A 21593-nucleotide genomic window follows, 5' to 3' on the forward strand; every position below is an offset into this window, starting at 1 on the left:
GTGTGTGTGTGTGTGTGTGTGTGTGTGTGTGTGTGTGTGTGTGTGTGTGTGTGTGTGTGTGTGTGTGTTTTTTCAGTATCTCCAGCAGACAGTGACATATAACATTGCCCATCGAAATATTTTGATCTCAGAATCATTTGCTACATGTGAAATGAGATGAATCATTGCCTTTGCCATTGTCACCTCGTTACTTTGACTGTACGAGGAACGAGTTCCTCTATAAAAGGCCATTCACCAGAACTTAATCAGGGAGCTGTCGACTTCGGAGCAGAGATGTGTATAGAGCAAATGGTGGACAAGGCCGACGACAGATATGTTTTTAGAGGAGAGTTATATTTGAGACTTTAATCACTGATCAATTTTAGCAACATGAGAATTTGAAAAAGAATTTCTTACAGATATTTATTCCTGTGTTTAATAATAACTGCTACGTGTGTAGTTCAAATTTTGCATCGAGTTATTGACACTGGCAAAGAACCCGTCCTTGCGGATGGGGTAATTCCCCCAGTTCTATGCCGTCTGTACCTTATTAGTCCCCTACCGGTTTCACCGGAGGAGACGAGGTTTGCTCTCTGCCTATCCGCCTGCCCATCCATCCCACCTGTGGTTTTTCAGACTTTTTCCCACACCCTTTAACATATTCAACTGAAACTCAGTACATGGCTTTATTATGATAAGATACAGAAGAAGTTCGAGTTTCAGGGTGTTTCCTCAATTTTTCAAATAATGATACCCTTTTTGGACTGAGAAAACATCGCATCAGTCGGGGACATGGATTGCAAGGCAATTCTCGCTCTTGAATTCTGTTCTGTTGTTTTATTATGCCTTTTAATACCAGATTCCAGCACTATACAAATTTATTTGGAGAGAATTGGGGTTATCCACCAACCCTGAATTTTTTTTTATTACTTTAAATTTTTTTAACCACTGAAAACCAACACCCTGAGTACAACCACCAGTTTTTATCTCATTCCATCCAGCGGTTCAGGAGTACATAGTAGTCATATACTGTATATGACTGTCTTTTACCAGGACACACACACACACATACCCAAACTCTTATTGTTGAACTAGAACGGCACTCAGTGGAGCGCATAACTCCACCAGGTTGAACAGTTTACGTTTTGTATACGACTAATCGGCCAGATCTGCATCTGGACCTTAACCAGAATCTAATTGGCTTGTTATTGTCATCGACCCAACTCATCCACCAGGTTATGTCATAACTCATCGACAACTTTTTGAAATATCATGCTGTATATTGGTTTTGGCCCCATCTCTCAACGGTGAAGAATCTCTTTAAATAAATTTTTGATTCTCGGATCTGGACCCGGATCTTCACCGAAATCTGATTTATAATTACCCTCGACAAAAGGAGAGGGTATTGTGTTTGGGTCCGTTTGTCTGTCTGCTTGTCTGTTTGTTTGTTTGTCCACACATAACTTTCGTGTTTTTCTTCCCAACCGCTTGTTGGATTGAGACAAAATTTTCACCATTGGTGCGACTACTCATGTAGGATGTTTTAATCATAATTATGACGTCATAGGTCACGTGGTGTGGCAGCCATGTTGGAAATAACTTTGGACCTCTGCATCTCTGAAACTGCACCAAGGAAAAAATTGAAACTTGGCACACGGCAAGTACTCCTCATGGGGAATGTGTGATTTTTTTGATGACATCATTGGTGTGCTGTGTCACGTGGTTGGATTTTCGTATATCATGCCTCGCCCGCTAGGGGTGGCAGGAGTGTACTTCTGGTCGCGCAATAAAGCGGAGTCGATGCTGGCACGCTTGCTTCTCGTGTTCCGCTGCACCTCGTACACTCTAGTTGGCGACGAGGATGGTTGAATACGGACTTGCGCCCATTTTCATCGGAGACGACTTCGAATTGTTTTCAGAACAATTGGAATGCTATTTCCACGCGAATGATGTGGTCGACGAGAGCAAACAGAAGTCGATCTTGCTCGCTTCGCTTTTGGCGGAGCATTATCGACTACTGCGTGATTTGGTGGCGCCGAACAAGCCCCGGGATGACGGACTGTCGTTTCGGGACATTGTGCAGAAGATGAAAGCACACATGGCGCCAGAGAAGTCATTACAGCTCGCTCGATACCAGTTCGATCGCTTCTCGAAATGGGCAGAGGAACGCGTCGCTGATTTCGTGGCGCGGATTAAGCATTCTTCCATGGCCTGCAAGTTCACGGCGGGGGAGCGTCCAGCTCGGCTCAGGGATCGTTTTATTGCTGGTTTACAAGATGCGAAGATGGTTTCAGCGGTTTTACGGCTGAAGGGTGAAGCCATTACATTCGACTCGGCAGTCGGCGCGGCTACAGCGGTCGAGCAGACTCGCGGGGATGTTCGAGCCATCACCGGCCACGCGGGGTCGCGAGCACCTACGATGCGGGTCGGACGTCGCCGCGCGGCCACACGTGCGGCGAGGTGACCCCGCGGACGTGTTTGGGATGCGGAGGTCGACACCTGCGCCGTGCGTGCCTGTATAAAGGCACCGTGTGTTTGAATTGTCACAAGATGGGTCATTTGATGCGTGTGTGCCGTGGGGCGCCGGCCACCGTTAAGGTCATGGACGGCGATGTGCGAGGCGACCCGGGGCGGAACCGGCGGCTGTTGTTGAGCCTGTTTTCAATTGGCCCGGCGGCGGCGCGCCCGATGACGGTGGAAGTCGAAGTGAACAAAACGCCGATCACGTTCCAGGTCGATACGGGAGCGGCTGTGTCGCTCATCGGTGAACAGACCGCGCGTAGACTCAACGGCTTGAGGCTTATCAAGTCAAACCTCACACTGTTCACGTACACCCGCGAGAAGATGACGCCAGTCGGGATGGCAGACGTGTCTGTGCGGAACCAAGGCCAGGTCGCCACGCTTCTGTTGTACGTCGTGCGGGGGAGGGGACCATCTCTCCTCGGCCGAGATTGGCTGGCCCGCATCAGGCAAGACTGGGCCGCAGTTCACCTTGTGCAACCCGTGCCGAGCCGATGGGAGGATCAGTTGGAGAAGATTCTTCAAAGACATCAAGGGTTGTTTAGCGACGACCTTGGGAAACTCAAGGGCATGGAGGCAAAACTCTTCCTGAAGGAGGGGGTGGTTCCTCGATTTTGTAAACCGCGTCCGGTGCCGTATGCCCTGCGGGACAAGGTCAAGGGTGAACTGGATAGGCTGGAGGCCTGTGGAGTGATCGAACGGGTGTCGTACTCAGATTGGGCCACCCCGGTTGTCACGGTGCTGAAACGGAATGGAGACGTCCGATTGTGCGGGGACTTCAAATCCACGGTTAACCCGGGGCTCAGCGTGGAGCAATATCCACTGCCGTCAATCAATGAAATATATGCGCGATTGGCGGGGAGTCAATACTTCACGAAGTATTGACTCCCCGCCAATACTTCTGCGTGATGCATATTTTCACCTGCCGATGGATCCCGGGAGTAGCGAGCTTTTGACAATCAACACGTGTCAAGGACTCTATCGATATACCCGGCTCTGTTTTGGGATTGCTTTGGCCGCAGCTTTGTGGCAGAAAGCCATGGATCAGGTTTGCATTGGCCTGCCCGCTCAGACCTACCTGGACGATGTGCTCATTGCGGGGAAAACGGCGGACGAGCATCTTGCGAACATTGCCCAAGTGCTGACAAAGCTAGAAGCGTGCGGCCTGCGTTTGAACAGGGGCAAGTGCGCGTTCTTCAAGCAGCGCTTGGAATACCTCGGGCACATCATCACGCCGGAGGGGCTGTTGAAAGGTCCTCGGAAGGTGGAAGCGATTCAACACATGCCACCGCCTCGCGACAAGACGCAGCTGCGCTCGTTCATTGGTATGGCCCAGTATTACCAAAGGTTCGTGCGCGGGCTCAGCTCACAACTTGCGCCGTTAACACGGTTGCTCAGGAAGGACGAGCGCTGGGCCTGGGGGCCTGCACACCAGGCGTCGTTCGACCGCGTCAAGCGGCTGCTCACAGAGGATACGGTCCTCGTGCACTACGAGCCTGCGCGTCCGCTCCTATTGGCATGCGACAGCTCTGCATATGGCATCGGGGCAGTGCTCTCCCACAGGATGGACGATGGTTCCGAGCGGCCTGTTTATTTTGCATCCCAGACCCTCTCCACAGCAGAGCGCGGATATGCCCAGATCGAGCGTGAGGCTCTCAGCCTCGTCTGGGGTGTGCGGAGGTTTCATCAATACCTGCTGGGGCGGCTTTTCACTTTGCAGACGGATCACAAACCGCTTCAATTCATCCTGAGACCCGAACGCGGGGTGCCGGTGGTAGCGGCCGCGCGAATACAACGGTGGTGTCTGTTTCTGGATGCTTACGATTATGATATTCAGTTCCGAAGCACTGAGAAGCATGCTAACTGCGACGGGCTCTCACGCTTGCCGTGTGTGGAGGGTCCAGCTGCGTCTGAGTTGGCCGACCGGGTCGATGTGTTCGCGCTGAGCCAGGTCCAAAGCGGGCCGGTCACGGCCAGACAGGTCGCGGTGGAATCGGCTCGTGATCCGGTGCTCGCCCGTGTCGTCCAGGCGATTTCTATGGGGAATTGGAGCGATCTGCCTTCGACACCGGCATTTCAACCTTTCACGTCACGCGCATTGGAGCTGTCGTTTGTCCAACGGTGCGTTATGTGGGGAATGAGGACGGTGATTCCACCGAAGTTCAGGCAGCGGTGTTTGGAAGAACTGCATGTCAGTCACCTTGGCATCGTGAAGACCAAGAGTCTTGCTCGTAGCCTGTTGTGGTGGCCGGGATTGGACAAAGACATTGAGCAGTTGGTTAAGCGTTGCGCCACGTGCCAAACAGATGCTGATAACCCGCGTCGAGCTTCGGGGCTATGGCCTGCGCCAGACAGAGCCTGGCAGAGGGTCCATGTAGATTTTGCGGGGCCGGTTAATGGCAAAATGTTTTTGATTGTGATCGATGCATTCTCTAAATGGCCGGAGGTTGTAGTAATGCAGCATACATCAGCAAACATTACAGTAGAGAAGCTGCGGACGATCTTTGCTAATAAAGGGTTACCGGAGAACCTGGTCTCTGAGAATGGTCCGCAGTTCATCGCGGGTGTATTTGATGAGTTTATGCGCCAAAATGGTATTCGACATCTAAGGTCCGCACCATATCATCCTGAGACGAATGGCCAAGCTGAGTCATTTGTCAAGATGTTGAAGCGGGCTTTGCGCAGGGGGGGTGTTGCACCTGTGCAGACGGTGGTCGATGTCTTTTTGCTCCATTACAGGAACGCAGTTCATCCTGTCACGGGTGATTCGCCTGCCATTCGTCTCTATGGACGGGCATTGCGGTCCAGACTGGATTTGCTGCGACCTGGAGGGTCGGGGAGTGGGGTGATGTCGCGTCCGACGCAGCTGCGCGGCTTCGATGTGGGACAGCGGGTAATGGTGCGCGATTATTTCCACGGTTCCAAATGGGTGCCGGCGGTGGTCTCTGTTGTGCTGGGGCCAGCGAATTGCATGGTGCGGACTGATGGTGGGGATGTGTGGAAGCGGCACGTGGACCAAATGCATGATCGCTGTTCAGCCCCCCCCCCCCGCACCTCCCCGGGCCGAACGATGTGGGACTCCGACCTGTAATGTCGCCGACACCTGACGTTGTATCACCAGGGCCGGTTGTGCCGACGCCCAGGGGGTCTTTGCCTGATGCTGTCCTACCTGGGGACGTCGGGCAGGCTGGGCGGTCGGGGGCGGTTGGTGTTGCGGAGGGCGCGAGTCCGGCGAGGGTGTCACCTATACCGAGCCGGGAGGCGTCTGAGCCTGGACTGTCTGGCGGCGCTGCCCGTCCGAGGCGGGTCAGGGTGCGGCCGCGGTACTTGGAGGATTATGAGTGTTGATGGGTTTCAGGTGGTCATGTTATGATTGTCCTTTCATCATTTGACTTGTCATTTTACGAGGGGAGGAGTGTGCTGTGTCACGTGATTGGGTTTTTGTATATCATGCCTCGCCCGCTAGGGGTGGCAGGAGTGTACTTCTGGTCGCGCAATAAAGCGGAGTCGATGCTGGCAAGCTTGCTTCTCGTGTTCCACTGCACCTCGTACACTCTAATTGGTGCCTTCATTATGACATCATCATTGCAAATGTAGAACACATCTGATCAGTATTAAAATTTCTGAGGGTCATCTCGGGATAAAATGGTCCACAGAAAAAAAAGTTGATGACGTCATCGGTCACGTGATTCGGCAGCCACATTGTTAAAAAAAAAAAACCTTCAAAAATCCTCTTCTCTGAAGTGGCTGAACAGTTTGAGGCAAAACTTTATATGTATGACCGCCTTGAGGTCAAAAACCATCCATGAGGAACAAAACGTTCACACATATGATGTCATAGATCAAATGGTTTGGCAGCCATATTGGATTTACCCGAAAACCTATGAAAATCTTCTCCAGAACGGCTGAACAAATCGAGGGGAAATGTCACAGAAATGTTCCCCAAGCCATGGGTGTCCACGTTTGGGAAGGAATAATTGATATAGTTCATATGGTTTGGCGGCCATATTGGATTGAAGAAAATATTAAATAATGTTTTCTCTGGAACCGCTTAATCAATCGACGTCAATATTCACATTTATAATCTAGAAGTGATGGGAAATACATGTTTTAAATTTCAGCTTGATCGGACGCATGGTCTGGCAACCAGAATTATTTAATTTTTTGATATGGATTTTTAAAAACATTATTATTTATTTATTTATTTTTGAATAAGGCTCACTTGGCTGTGCCTGGATGGGTTTGAGGGTAGATGAGTAGCAGCTGAAATGCGAATCCTATCCAGATTCCTCATGATGACTTCATCTTTAACTTTTTGCTTGTTCGAGTTCCTTCTGATGACTCCAATGCAGGACTGTACCTATTTGGTCTTCCATTGAATTTGAATTTAATTTATTTTACTCCCATTCTAAATTCAGTTGAATAATAATATAAAAAAAACTTCATGGGTCAGGGTCAGGTGTCCGATCAAAGAGGAGTGCACCAAAGCGGGATGTCTTGGTACCCAGACATCACTGCCAGCAGTTATAAAATGACAGTTATAATTATGTCTCTTATTAATTACACAACACACCAGTACACAAACACCACACAAAATATAACACACAAAAGCAGTTCTGGGGAGGGTCTGCAATCTCTGATTACTCTCTTTCTTGTTTGTTCTCGTCACACACCCGACCAGCCTGTCCACCCAATTTTGTTTCAATCCGTCCATAACTTTTTGAGGTACCCTGCTCACAGACAGACAAACAGATAGGGTGAAAACATAACCTCCATCCACCTTCAGTAGTGCAGGTAAAAAAGAAAATGTTATCTTATCCAAATCTGATATGTATCTTCACCAAAATATAATCAATTCTTCCTTGTCACACACCCAACATGTCCACAAAGTTGCATCTGAATCTGTCCATAACCTTTTGAGATATCCAACTCACAGACAAACAGACAAACAAGGGTGAAGACATAACCTCTGTGCAACTTTGGTGGTGGAGGGAATTATTTGTGCTCTGATACTTTACTGCCTTTTTCCTGGTGAACCACCCACCTATCACATTATTTAATTGATTTTTTAATTCATGAAAATAAGCGACATTTATTTTGGTGTGAAGTATTCTTACTAATTAAATAAAAAATGGAAGACAATTGTTCATTTATAACCATACTTATACCCATTGTCTTACAACCTGCTACCCTTTTATTTAATCGTACTATGTTCCATGATATTGAGATAAATTAATTTTTGAGGAAATTCCGCTGGTTTTGCGGTTATGTTCCACAAGAGTTTTATTGGTTACTTCCACTACGTGTATCTGATGTCTGACTGTTGGCTCCAGATGCAGACCTTGAGCAAGTGGGGAGTGAGGTAAACAAGGAGGATGTGGAGGCTGCAGCAAACCCTGAGAAAGGGACCACAGATGGAAAGCAAGGGCATTACGAGGGGCAAAAGAAAAAGAAAAGGAAGCTATACCGACCTGGTAAGACTTCCAGGGGCTTTTTGCAAACCTATGGACTTGTGCTGTATTCATTCATTCCAGTTACTTCCTCCTGTCGATGGGCAGAACATGCTGCCCGAAACGTTGAGGACCACTTTCTTTTTACTTTGGTGTTATTTTCTTTGTTTAAAGTATAAAGAATGTAAATATCTCATTTAAGACTTCATACATGGTGAAAATCCTAATCCTTTTAACTTATCCATCCATCCATCCATCCATCCATCCTAATCCAATCCATCCATTGTAAAAAAATTTGCACCGAGGTTGAGGCTCTTGCACGAGATGTCCTCGAGAGCTGAGGTTATCGAGAGCCTATTCACCTTTGAGGGTCGAATTTGTGGCCCTCCATTTCTTCAGTGGGTCACACCCCTGCAATTTATACTCGATGTCAAGACAAAATTTTGCACATGATACCTCACAGCAATCCAGTAAAAGTAATCATTCTAACACCCGTAAGACAAAATATGCAGGTTATAAATCAATTTACCTTCACACTTGATACTTTACTCATCATCAGGTTCGAATACTTGTCATTGGTCACAAGCAAATGACTCCATCACGTCAGTTTGAAGATACTAAAGCAGCAGCATTTAACAAAAAAAAATGCATACTCTTTTTATTTTGATAACAATGTCACGTGGAATGCTCTTATTTGCTGATTGGGGCACATGCAGCATCCTGCAAGCCAATGTGTTTCGAACCCCTGCCCAAGAGTGAAAGGTCAACAAACTGACAACTGCATGGGGGTGGTGTGGGAAGATTGAAACATGTGTGAAGGAGTGAAAACAAAGTGTGATTTTTTTTTTTTTTTTGGTTTGCAAGCAAAAATGGTTTTCTGCATTTTGGGTTTTCACCTGTTGTGTTGACTGCCTCAACATAGTTTGCTTTGCTTACGACGTAATAATTGGTCTCTGTTTATCTTTTTTTTTCTTCTTTCTGTCCATTTATTACTTGCGAAATCAAAGATTTGCAAGTATACTGAAACGCAAAAGAAACTTACGACCTTTGAAACCTTTAAATATCAACAATAACACTGCGTGTAGTAAATGTGTGAACTTATTTGTGGACAATAGTGTCCTCACTGTCAGACAAAAAGGTCACGGATGGTCACTTGAACCTTCAATGGTCACTTCATGGCACAGCTGTTGAACAGCCGTTTTGACTGTCAGTGATTAGCCAAGGGGTACAGGATGATTTTAATGAGCTGCACGCGATGTCTTGATATTGGCTTTAAAAAGGCCAGTGCAAAATGGGCATTTCAATCAACATGCCACGATTGTCAAGGGATCAACGACAGTGTGCCTTGGGCATGCTGCAAGGCGGATTGAGCTACCGTGAGGTGGCGCGTCGTCTTGGCTGTTCACACCAGACGATATCGGCCCTGGTGGACAGAGACACCCTCCACAACTCTGCAGATGACAGACCTCGATCAGGGAGGCCAAGAGTCGGGCAGAGCTGCTTCAGACATTGAGGACTGAGTGGGACAGAATCCAGCAGCAATCCATCCAAAGACTGGTAGGCAGTATGCGCCGACGATGCACTGCCTGTATCCAAAACAATGGTGGCCACACACGCTATTGAAAGGGGACTGACATTGCACCCTGTGCTGTTCTGTACTGTAGAACAAACTTATGAGATGGTGTATCTTGGTCAAAAACTTGACATGTCATCAATAAAATGCCAATGTTTCAATAAGCAATTGTTGGTTTGTTTTATTTTGAACTGTTACAATTTTATTACATTTCAAACAAGTGGTAAGTTTCTTTTGCGTTTCAGTATATATAGTTTTGTCTCTTTGTCTGGATGTCAATCACCCATCCTACAGGTCACAATTTTACTTTGATCTTCACAAAACTTAATCACCTGGTTGAGATAGTAAAAAGCCAGAAGCCACTTCTTTTTGAAGTCAATAGGATGAACGGTCAAGGTCACATAAAATCGGCAATTTTCATCCTATTGACTCGACATTTGAATATACTTTTCATATTGGGTTGCTGAATTGGTTCAATGATAAAAACCTAGAAGTCTATTGTCTTTTTCGGTCGAAAGGTGAAGACTGCATAAAATCATCAATTTGTACTCAATTGATTTGAAATTTGAACATAATTTGCATATTAATTCACTGAATTGGTTCGCCAATCAAAAACTAGAAGCCTATTGTTTTCAAGTCCTAAGGGCAAGGTCTCGGTGACTGATTTTGCAAGTATCAGTTTGTGGCCACTTGTTTGTTACTTGTGAAAATCGAAGATTTTCCAAGTATATTGGTCAGTCTATTTTGTTATTCTGTTTGTCAATCGACGACAGGTCGCAATTCTAAACCAATCGTCAGACAACTTGTTCAAGTTGTAGAGGTCGTCTCAACTGAGAAGCCTATTGATTTTGAAGTCAAATTTCTAAAATCGTCATTTTTCACCCGATTTGACTTGAAAGTTGAACAGGATTTGCATATTTTTACTGCATTGGGAAACCAACTATTTGAGCTCAAAAATTCAAAGGTCAACTCAGGGTCAAAGTTCTAAAATCATGAATTGTAATCTGAAAAATCATCAGTTTTCATCGATTGACTTGGAAATTAAACAGCAATTGCATTGTGCATTCCTGAATTGGGAAACCAGCTAATTTTGAGTTTAAAAGGCCAAAGGTCAACTGAAGGTCAAACTTCTAAAATCAATTTCAATCTGAAAAATAATCAAATTTTTTTCCGATTGACCTGAGCTTTGATTAAGATTATCAATTTTAATCTCAATGAAATGGACAATTTGATGTATCCATGGCGACCTTTGGAGTGGGGGTGGATTTTGAAAGTATCGTGCTCTGCACGATGTCTTTTTCTTGTTTGTTACTTGCAAAATCAAACATTTTTCAAGTATATTGGTCAGTCTATTTTGTTATTCTGTCTGTCTGTTTGTCTGTTTATCGTCTACTGGTCACAATTCTAAACCAATTGCCATGAAACTCCAAGTTGTAGAGGTAGTCTCAACTGAGAAGCCTATTGATTTAAAAGTCAAATTTATAAAATAGTCATTTTTCATTTGATTGATTTGAAATTTGAAGAGGATTTGCATATTGTGTCACTGAATTGGGAAACCCACTATTTTTGGTCAAAAGGCCAAAGGTCAACTCAAGGTCAGGCTTCTAAAATCATCAATTTTGAAATGAAAAATCATCAATTTACATTCTGTTAACTTGAAAGTTGAACAGGATTCGCATAGTCCATCACTGAATTGGGAAAATAATTTTCTTTTTTGGGATCAAAAGGTCAAAGGTCAACTCAAGGTCAAACTTATAAAATCAAATTTCATCTGAAAAACCGGCAACTTTCATCCGATTAACCTGAAAATTAAGTGGCGATTGCATAGTGCACCACTGAATTTGGAAACGAACCATTTTTGAGGTCAAAAGGGCAATCTTCTGAAATCATCAATTTCAATCTGAAAAATAATCAATTTTCATATGATTGACTTGAGCTTTGCTTCAGATTGGCTAATGAAATGGACAATTTGATGTATCCATGACAACCTTTGGAGAGGGGGATGCATCTTTTTCTTGTTTGTCTGTTTTTTTTCATGTTTATTGCCTGCAGGTCACAATTTTAAACTGATCTTCACAAAACATCACCACATGGTAGTTTGTCATTAGAAAGAAGCCGATTGTTTTTGAGGCCAAAGATCAACACATTTATCAAATTTTTTAAATCCTCAATTTTCATCCGATTGACTAGAAATTTGAAATAGATTTGCTATCAGGTCACTGAATTCAACCACCAATTCTTTTTGAGGTCAACATGGCCAAGGTCAACAAATTAGGTGAGATTTCTAAAATCCTCAATTTTCATCCAATTGACTTGAAATTTGAAAATGATTTGCATATCAGCTTACTGAATTCAACCACTAATTCTTTTTGAGGTCAACATAGACCAAATTTCTCATATTCTCAACTTTTATCTGATTGATTTGAGATTTGAAGAGGAGTTGCATATTTGGTCATTGAATTCAACCACCAATTATTTTTGAGGTCAAATTTGTTTTATGGATTTTGCAAGTATTGTGCTATGCATGACATCTTTCTTGTTTGTTTGTTGGTTTGTTTGACTTGTATGCATTCCTAAACCTCTGGACAGAATTAGTTGAAAAGCAGTGGGAATTGTAGTCGGAGTTTGCCTGGAAAGGCGGGGTGGGGGGGGGGGGAGTTCGTAGAGGGGTGCAGGAGGGGAGGTAAGAACATAACTAAATTCATAGTTCAGGGTGGAGGAGTGTGTAAATGTGTATTGTTTAGCACCTCCTGATTGAAGCGAGTAACACAAGTCAGAACTAGAACGGCACTCAGTGGAGCGCATACCTCCTCCAGGCTGAACAATTTAAGTTTTGTATCTCACTGATAGTCTGGATCTGGATCTGAATCAAAATCGAATCTCCTTATTCTTGTCACCTAACCGTCTCTCATTGACCTAGCTTTGTCATCACTTGTCCACAACTTTTTGAAGTATCATGCCATATATCGTTTTGGCTCCATATCTGAATGGTTGAAGAATCGCTTAATAAATTAAAAAAATTATCGCATCCGGATCTTGATTCGGATCTTCACCAAAACTGAATAATTTATTCCTTGTGCCACATCCAACCTGTCCACCAAGTTTCTTCCAGACCCGTCCATAACTTTTTTGAGATATCGTGTTATGTATCGTTTTTGGCCCTTTCTCTCAATGGTAAAGAATCACTTTAAAATTTCTAGTATCCAGATCCAGATCTTTTCCAAAATCTAATCATTTCATCCTTGTCACACACCCAACCTCTCCGCCAAATTTTGTCTGAATCTGCGCAACTTTTTGAGATATCCTGGTCACAGACAGATAGACAGGGGTGAAAACAACATCCGTCCACTTATGGTGGCAGAGGTAATAAAATATGCCATAGATATCATAAAAGTGGGGGAATTATGGCATCCCTAAGGACAGGTTCTTTGCCTCTATAAGTAATTTGGAATAAAAGCCAGCATTGGGGACCCATATACAGTGCAGTATATGGGATGATTAGGTTTGAAACCTTTTTGCACAACTTGACATCATTTTGATGCCGTTTTATTTTCTTTTGCATATTCACCAGAAAATGAATGTTTTTGGTAGAGAAAAGCAGGTAGCACTTGTCCTCACTGCACTCTGGTTAAATGTTTCATCCTAGCACTTTAGAAGCATGTGGAAATACAATTTGTTGCACAGTTCATAATGTAATTGCCAAGTCAATGCCTGTCAGATCGAGGTGAGGCCAAACATGATTAATATGGTGGTGCATTAATTTTAAAAGTATAATTGATCATCAGGTGAATGTTGCTTATTATGCTGCGAATGCGAAGCGAAAAGCGGGGTTAAGCGACTAGTTCACGTTGTCTGTCTGTCTCTCTACAAATGGCAATTTATGATCAAGGAACAACTTGATTTCAATTAAATGTTATATTTTGAACATGAATCGGAAAACAAGCCCATAAAAACAACAAGATAGTAATTAAAATTATTTAATTTATTAAATAACAACAAAATAACAAAAACAAAATTGTGATAATCATAACGAAAAACAACAAAACAAGCCCGAAAACACAGTTGCCCACTGGAAAGCTTTAATCACCGATAATGGTTACACATCTGTGATTGGCAAAATTATCTCCATAGAGCACTTGTTAAGGCAAGCCCGAAAACAACAAAACGAGCCAAAAAAACAAAACAATCGGAAAAAAAGCTTCGCAGAACTTTGGCTCTCAATTTGTCCGGATCGCACGTGCGCAGAGCGGAGGGAGGTAATTTTTTTTTTTTTTTTTTACTCCATCTGCCTGCCTGGCAGTGAAACAGAATTGAAAATCATTCCAAACAGGAAACTTACTGTTTTTAGCGATGTCATAACGGACACAAACAGGCACAATTAACTCGTGCAACCTGTTAAATAAGGTGGTGTTTTTACGTTGCATCAACGGCGGTAAACTTCCGGAAAATATAATTTCTACAACCTTTAAAATCGTTATTTTATTTCAATTGAATTGTGTATACTTCAATGCGGTCGAACACAAATCGCCTTCTTGACGCTTTCAAAAACTTTCCGTTTAGCAGTACTTTGACAATTCACAGCATTTTACATCATCTCGACCAATTAAATTTGCTGCTCACAAACCCCGTCCATGTCCTTTAAAAAAAAATCAAGACTGGGTAAGGTGTTCTCTGAACTCTCTCGTTTGTCATTGTCATTATTTTGCATTCTAGGTGTTGGAGGTTTCCTTGTTCGGTGTCGACTTCCTCAGTCAGCAACTCGTGGCAGTACCTCCATTGATCGGCTGCCCACTGGGCAAAAAGAATTGCGGTGTGAAGCAGCCAGGTGTGATTCTTCAAGTGAGGAGGGTCTTTTGGGACCTGAAGCTGGAGATCGAGTCAGACCGAAGCTGCAGGGAAAGCGAACTCGTCTTGAGGATAGCTTTCCTCCTTATCTTCAGGTTTGTCGACGACTGTTGGCCTTTACGACTGCAAATCGTATTGATGATATCGTTAACCGCTTGCCTGGGAGTCTAATCCATTTAATATTAATGACTTTCTCCCACTGTAAACGAGACTGCTTAATGCAAGTTGTGCTTTTATATATCAATCGTTGTCTTTCTTGCTGAATATTTGTGACCATTTTATACTAACCCTCAAGTTTCATTTCAGTTAATTTTGGATGTGATTTTGTTTGGTGGAGAGGGGGTGGAAGGGGGGGAGGGGTTGATAGTTGTCCACCACTATAAATATTAATTTTTTTGTTTATTTGCTTACTTGTTCAATAATTGTATTGTTGTTTTTTTTTGTTTCAGGAGGCTTTTTTTGGCAAGAGTCTGCTGGAATCTGCTCGTGAACGTCGACTGAGTGCTGATGGTCTTTCTGATGAGACAGTACCTATTCCAGACAGCAATGTTGACCAGGCCAAGGAGCTTGTAAGGCCGGACATTCCACCTGCTCCAAGTACCCAAACTGTTGAGCCATCAGAGGACTCGCAGGGAAAGTCTGATATGCAAGGTGAGTTGCTGAAAAAGGTTACGAGGTTTTATTTCAGGTATGACTTGGTGTGAATGGAACAGAGAGATGTAATGGGCAGCCAATTTTGGATGACGCTTCAATTATGCCTTTGAACCTTTATTATTACAGTTAACCATTGATTTTGATGTGTAGGCGTGGAACAGGTTGACGACCCTCTTATGGATCTTTCTGAGGACATTCTTGGTATCCTATCGGAACCAGCAGTGCCAGGTGAGAAATACTTGTTTTTGAAAACTGCGAGTGAAAAAATAAATCGACACAGCATGCCTCGTTTTTTTTTTCCCCGATAACTGACTGGGTATTTAGTAATAATACGGCGCAGTGGTTCAGATGCTCAGAACAGCGAGCCATACGGAAACATTCAAAATTCTGTGTTTGTGAGAAATTACCCGTTAAGTTACCTTTCAAGTGTACCACTTCAAATTTCTCTTCTTGGTTTTCTACAGTAAATTTAGAATGCAATTCTGGAACCAAGGCAAACAGAGTTCCCGCAGCAAGTGCAGCTTTTATCCCCGAGCCTTTGGACAGTGCCTTCCTGACGGGGGACTTGGACCGGATGGTACCGGCAGGTGTGTACATTTCCTGGGTAATCGCTTGAATATCTTTAGGCTTTGAATGTTTTGTCTAGTGGAGGTGTGCAAAGAGCCAATAACCAACAGATGACCAACGAGAGTTTTGTGGCAGGCATATTGCAGTGGTAGCTACACAACACTGACTGACCTGGGTATAATTTGAACACCAGATGTTCACCAAGGTTGAAGTTAAAATAAACGCAAATTAAAAAAAAAAAAACGGAATTACCGCTTCTGATCATTATAAAATTTTACCTCGCATGCTTTTATGAAAAATTCCCCATAAAGCAATGAATTAAGTGAACCACTTATATTAAGTGAACCGCCTTATAATGTCTGTGAAAGCAGGCCATGTTTTTCCTTAATGGGTCCATGATTAGTTGTGAAAAGCTTGCAAAGTTTTTTTTTTTTTTTTTTTTTTTTTTTTTTCCAGGTTAAACTTTTTCAGGTATGTGTGTGAAAGTGTTTGTTGCTTAACCCTACACTTTTAATGTAAAAGTTTCAAGGCTCACAGAAGAGCTGGATGGCTGAGGATGCGAGGTATACACGTGAACAATGGTGTCGATGAAAACAGGTTCATATATACTAATATAACTGTAAAAAATTGAAATCAATCAGGACTTGTAGTTATCAGTTTTTTTTTTTTTAATTTGATTGAACTTTCCCTTTAAGGTTAAGTCTTCGAGCTTTCTGCAGAGTGGTGCACTCTATCAATGTCATTCATGACTACACGTCTATGTGGTAAGGTTTGTTTCTCAAAGTGAGACACAACGGCTGGCTGAAGAGTAGTTTGCAAGCTATCTTATCAGCATTTGTTTTGCCTTTAACACTGATGACACTCAGCTTAGCCATGTTACATGTCCACACACCATGATTGGAACACCACCAAACGCTTACTGTCTTGACGTTGTTCCTTTCGACATATTCTTGCTTTCCGTACATAATCATAATTTATGCAGAAGCCACCTGCTTTCTGAAAAAGCCTTTAATCAATATGTTGTGCCCATGTTGAATGATACATTTTGGCAATGATAGTGGTCTATGTGTGAGATCAATCATCGTTATGGTTGCGGGTTTTGTGGACGTGCGATTGCATCGGTTCCAGTGGTACCTGAGCCGTTTGTGTTGATGAGGATAACAATGTCAGGCACATGAATCGATCTTCTCTTGGAATTGTCTTCTATGGATGTTAGCGACAGCGTTTGTCGTCGTCTTTTATTGACATGCCTGCCCTGTAAATTCTAATAATCTGCCATCGTGTGGCATCATTGTCACCTTAACATGTCACAAAAATGTGACGATTTCACAACCTTCTGTGCCTTTTTGATAGCGTTTATAGCCTATGCAATTCTATGTTCACGCGCCAATTTTCTGAACATGATTCGACTGCACTGTTATGACTTGGCACCGTTTATGGAAATATGATAAAATGATGCTTACACTTTTGAATATGATCGTCGACCAACGCAACCTTTCTTTTGCTTTTTTTTTTTGGAGCGGTGGTGGTGCTGGTGGTGTCAAACTTTTCTCTGAGTGCACAGTTGCCCGCTGGAAAGCTTTTAATCACCGATAATGGTTACACATCTGTGATTGGCAAAATTATCTCCATAGGGCACTTGTTAAGGCAAAAAGAGACAAGCTTTCACGATTAGCATTGATCCTATTTCTTATGCAAATGTTGCCGGTGACCGTTTGCTTGCAGAGCTGACTCGTATCGAAGGAAAAGAAGTTGAAGATTTGTTTACAGCTTTGAATTCCCAAGGCCAAGCTCCAACAGCTGTTCATTCAACTCCAACTTCACAGCCTCTGTCTTTTCAACCGTCAGTACCTTCTGCTGCAGGTGAGTCTCACCACACGTATTGCACGTCGGAGGTCCGGCGAACGCAGACCCTCTGGAGTGGAGGTCCAAAGACCTCTGCACAATACCAAACCGTCTTCTAATTCTCACTGCGTTATTTTAATGGGCCCGTCACCCATGCAGCGAGAGATGGGGTTTTGCAATCGTATGCGTGCGTGTGTGTGCACGCGCGTACGTGTGCGTCAGCTTTGCATAAAATCGTCAGTTTTCATCCAATTGACCTGAAATTTTGATTATCATTTGAGCTTTTGTAAGCGGTAACTTTTTGTTTTTTTTTACTATTTGAACTTTTCTCATCAAATTTTCAACAAAGCTTTAAGAGAATATGGAGATGACATAAAAATTTTGATCAAAAAGGTCAAAGGTACTGTTTGGCACATGGAAGAAGAAGAAGAAGAAGAAGAAGTCCAAATACAAAGCGGATGGGCTTTGCATTTTCAGATGCTTTCGAGTTTATACTGCGTTCAATTAACATGTTATGGTCTCTCATGGATCGTTCAATAAATAAACTGAATTTGGCAGTTGGTCCCATTGTGGGAAGGCAAAATGTGGGAAGACATACCTTATGACCAAAATGATTTATTTCAACAATAATACCAGGGATAAGGAAGGACAGAACTTTAAAAAAAACAAGAACAGATTAGATCTGGTGGTCGACGGACACAAATAGGGAAGAAAGGGGAAGCGCACAAACTTATACACAAGAAAAATATCCCCCACCAAGGCAACAAAATGCCGGATTCAAATGATTAACAAAGGGTCAGGTGGGGACTTAAGCAGGCATGAGATAATCTCTGCTGCAGGATGATGGTGTAGTGCATGCTGGTGTAGCACCGGACGAAGGTGTGGCTCGGGGCGGGAGAATTGCGATGAGGTACGATGGCGTTCACCGTCTCTGGTACCCGTACCGGTCCTTTGTGGAGAGCAATGAAGCGGAGAGATGTTGTCTCCATGATCTCAAACCAGAAGCTCATCTGTCATCTCCAACTATCACCAGCATGCGAGGGCACAGCTTTCTCACCTTAGGGATCGTCCTTAGGACCACCCCATGTATGCGGTTGGTCCCGTCATTTGTCACCCGCTGTTCGTGGGCAGCACAGGGTTCCAAGCCATCTTACCCTTCTCCAGGGCTCCACGGCTCACTGTATTGACCTGGCCTGCAGTCCTTTGACCAAACGGTCCATGATAATGTCCATTTAAGCGCAAAGCGCTTTCCACGTCCCTTTCTGCCGCAAATCCTCGACCTGGCCTCGCCTGCACATATCTTACACAATACATGCTCTAAGATTACAATCGCCTCCCTCGTAGGTGCACGAATTGCATGTTACTTACCTCTGGCAGATTCCTAATACAGGGATAAATCTAAGCTACTCAAACACACTGACAAATCTACTGTTAACAATTTCTAGCTTTGGACCGCACCCACCCCTTTCCACGTGACAGTATCCATTAACAAGCCATTTACCCACCCATTGGGTGGGTATAGAACGTGAATTTGCTTCGGAGAAGGCAGAGCTTGGACTGTGCATACACGTTTGCCCCAAATTTGCTCCTCCTCCCAAGTCCTCTCGCTGAGTAGAGAGGTGTTTTAGGCCCTCTTAAGAGCTCGTGGAATAAATGTACATTCTTTAATCGTATCTTACTGTGAGCTAATACATCTGTAGCATGGCGTCGTGAGCACGTGCAGGGTTTATTCTAAGGAAAATTTACAACTGCACAAACTCTGATGCGAGGCAGGGGTGGGAAAAAATGGAGGCTGCGAAGCATCCGAGCACGGCGGCGCAGCCCTCGTGGCGCGTAGCAGTGCCGAGGCCCAGAGGGGCAAGGCGTGCGGAGCGCGGGAGGGTGTGGGAGGGGTATCCCCTCCCGCCGGGTGGCTCTGGGAGGTATCCCCCAGAAAATTTTTGATTTCTGGATGCTCTGTGGTGCATTCTGAGGGGTGTCTTGACCAGTTTCATCTGTCAATCTGCCATATATGGCTATTTTGCAAGAAAACGATATCTAATTAATTACACACATTTAAGAATGGGCGACTGTAACTCGTGGTATGAATCATCGTCACGTGATACATATCCGCAAACCAAAATATACCAGTCACCCATGCCTATTGTAACGTCTCTTTTCAGACTCTATATATATATATATATATATATATATATATATATATATATATATATATATATATATATATATATATATATATATATATATATATATATATATATATATATATATATATATATATATATATATATATTTTACAAATAGACTGAAAACTAAATAAATAATTAAGTTAATAAATAAACAAATAGATACTGTTTTTAGGATATGTGAGGTAAATTATATAATTCTTTTTTGACAGGCATGGTCATCGGTCAGAATGGATATGAGGAAATGGTTTAGTCCAGCTGGTGGTGTAGCATCCAAACCTGGTGAGGATGATGATACCATGCCAGGTACATCAACAGCTGCAGATGAAGACAAACAGTCTCAGGCAGATACAGAAAGTGTAGAAGATGAATCAAGAGAAGACGAATTGGAAAGAAGTACTTCTGAAGGTCGTGAAAACACAAATGACCCTCCAGCAGATAACTCAAATCCATCTACAACCAACAGTGATCAAGGATGTTTTGTCCACCTTCACAGACATGGGAGACACTTAGTTTACTGTGATCTTTGTATGAAGGAGTCTCATGTTGTGAAAAAGGTATGCGCCAAAGGGGAAATTACCTCCTATCACCCGACCCAGAGGAACTGTGTACCGAAAAGCTGTCACAGATGTTCATATTAAATCTGAAACGCACAGACAAGTCATGAGAAAACAAAGACTCGATTCACTTTCCAGGATGGAAGTTGCGCAAGTCTCTCATTTGGATAAATTAATATCAACAGCAAATGAAGACCTTGCAAACAAAATTGGCAGTCCACTAATTCTGGTGTACGGAGATGGCAAGAAGCTGTCTCTATCTGCAAATTCCTTCCCCATGAGAGTAGTGACTTACAGAAAGTCACACAACTTCAGCTTCAATGATCCCTCCCAGGAAGTAAAGCTTGACGAGGACCTCCGGCATGTGACCACGGCGAGCCACCTCGAGTTGCTCAAGTGCATTGCAGAGTCAGATAGACGATCACTATCCCAAAAGATTCACAATTCCATTGCCATTTCACTCAGGTGTGACGGCTTCGTGGACAGAACCCAGGTAGACAAGATTTACGTGTTGGCTAAGCTGATAGCCGTGAGTGGGGGTGAAGATACCATTTTCCTTGGTGCTCATGAACCTGAGACTCGGGGAGCTCATGGTGTGTTCAATGCGGTGGAACAGGCTTGGAATAACACTGTTGGCAAAGAAGCAACCCAAAAGATCTTCTCCAATATGTCTTCAATAGTAACAGATGGAGCAAGTGTGAACACTGGTGACAAGAATGGGATTTGGGCAGCATTTGTCAGAATTGAGTCAGAGGTTCCAAAGATGAAGATTTGGTGTGCAGTTCATAGGTCCCAACTTGCATGGAAATCAATCACTGGAAAATACGGCATAAATGAAATCGGTCATCCGATCCAAACACTCGGTGGGATATCATCATTCTTCCACACCTCAGGGGTGAGAACAACAGAGTTGAATGCCCTTGCAGTCAAACAAGGACCGAAGTGCTGTGCCTTGCCAAGGGTGTTTGAAATACGCTGGACAGAGTTCACATTATCTCTTGTCAATGCAATCTTGACTTCATGGCATGTTCTGGTTCGATACTTCCAGGAATCGGAAGACAAAGCAGCTAATGGTTTCCTGACGCTATTGACCAACAAATCTGTGCTTGAGCTAATGGCATTTGTTGCCGATGTACTCGCTGTGTTTTCACGATTCCAGAAGAAGATACATCGACTGTAAATACGTTGGATAATCCTCACTGTTTCAGATATAATTTGTAATGTGAAATGTGGTAGTCTATGTCATATATTATGATTTATGTAATATGTATGATTGCATTATATTGTAAGGTTAATAAAAAAAAGAAGTTTTGGTCAGCTATCAGACTATCAGTGACGTCTATTGTGGTTCCTTCCTAGTTTATGACACCCCAGCCATGCAAATTCAAACAAAGAACAAATTGACAACTGCACAAAT

The 21593-nt window shown here is 43.5% G+C and overlaps 1 protein-coding gene across 14 annotated transcripts in view; it reads left to right on the forward strand.

Moving 5' to 3' along the window:
* LOC147030538 (histone-lysine N-methyltransferase 2C-like) overlaps nucleotides 1-21593 on the forward strand; it is a 240631-nt gene that overhangs the window by 106763 nt on the left and 112275 nt on the right. For 13 of the 14 annotated variants that reach the window (XR_015056437.1, XM_085874679.1, XM_085874678.1 and 10 more), the window contains 6 exons: nucleotides 7833-7973; nucleotides 14236-14462; nucleotides 14817-15018; nucleotides 15172-15249; nucleotides 15486-15608; nucleotides 17314-17451. Coding sequence is in view for 13 of the 14 variants with exons in the window: in XM_085874679.1 (XP_085730805.1) it covers nucleotides 7833-7973; nucleotides 14236-14462; nucleotides 14817-15018; nucleotides 15172-15249; nucleotides 15486-15608; nucleotides 17314-17451 (909 nt within the window). In the remaining variant the exon portion in view is untranslated. The remainder of the gene's footprint in view (nucleotides 1-7832; nucleotides 7974-14235; nucleotides 14463-14816; nucleotides 15019-15171; nucleotides 15250-15485; nucleotides 15609-17313; nucleotides 17452-21593) is intronic. The other variant, XM_085874688.1, reaches the window with a different exon arrangement.

The sequence above is a fragment of the Eptatretus burgeri genome, chromosome 3 (assembly GCF_056783735.1).
Source record: "Eptatretus burgeri isolate ZD-2024b chromosome 3, Ebu_testis_v1, whole genome shotgun sequence".
In the NCBI taxonomy this organism is placed as follows: Eukaryota; Metazoa; Chordata; class Myxini; order Myxiniformes; family Myxinidae; genus Eptatretus; species Eptatretus burgeri.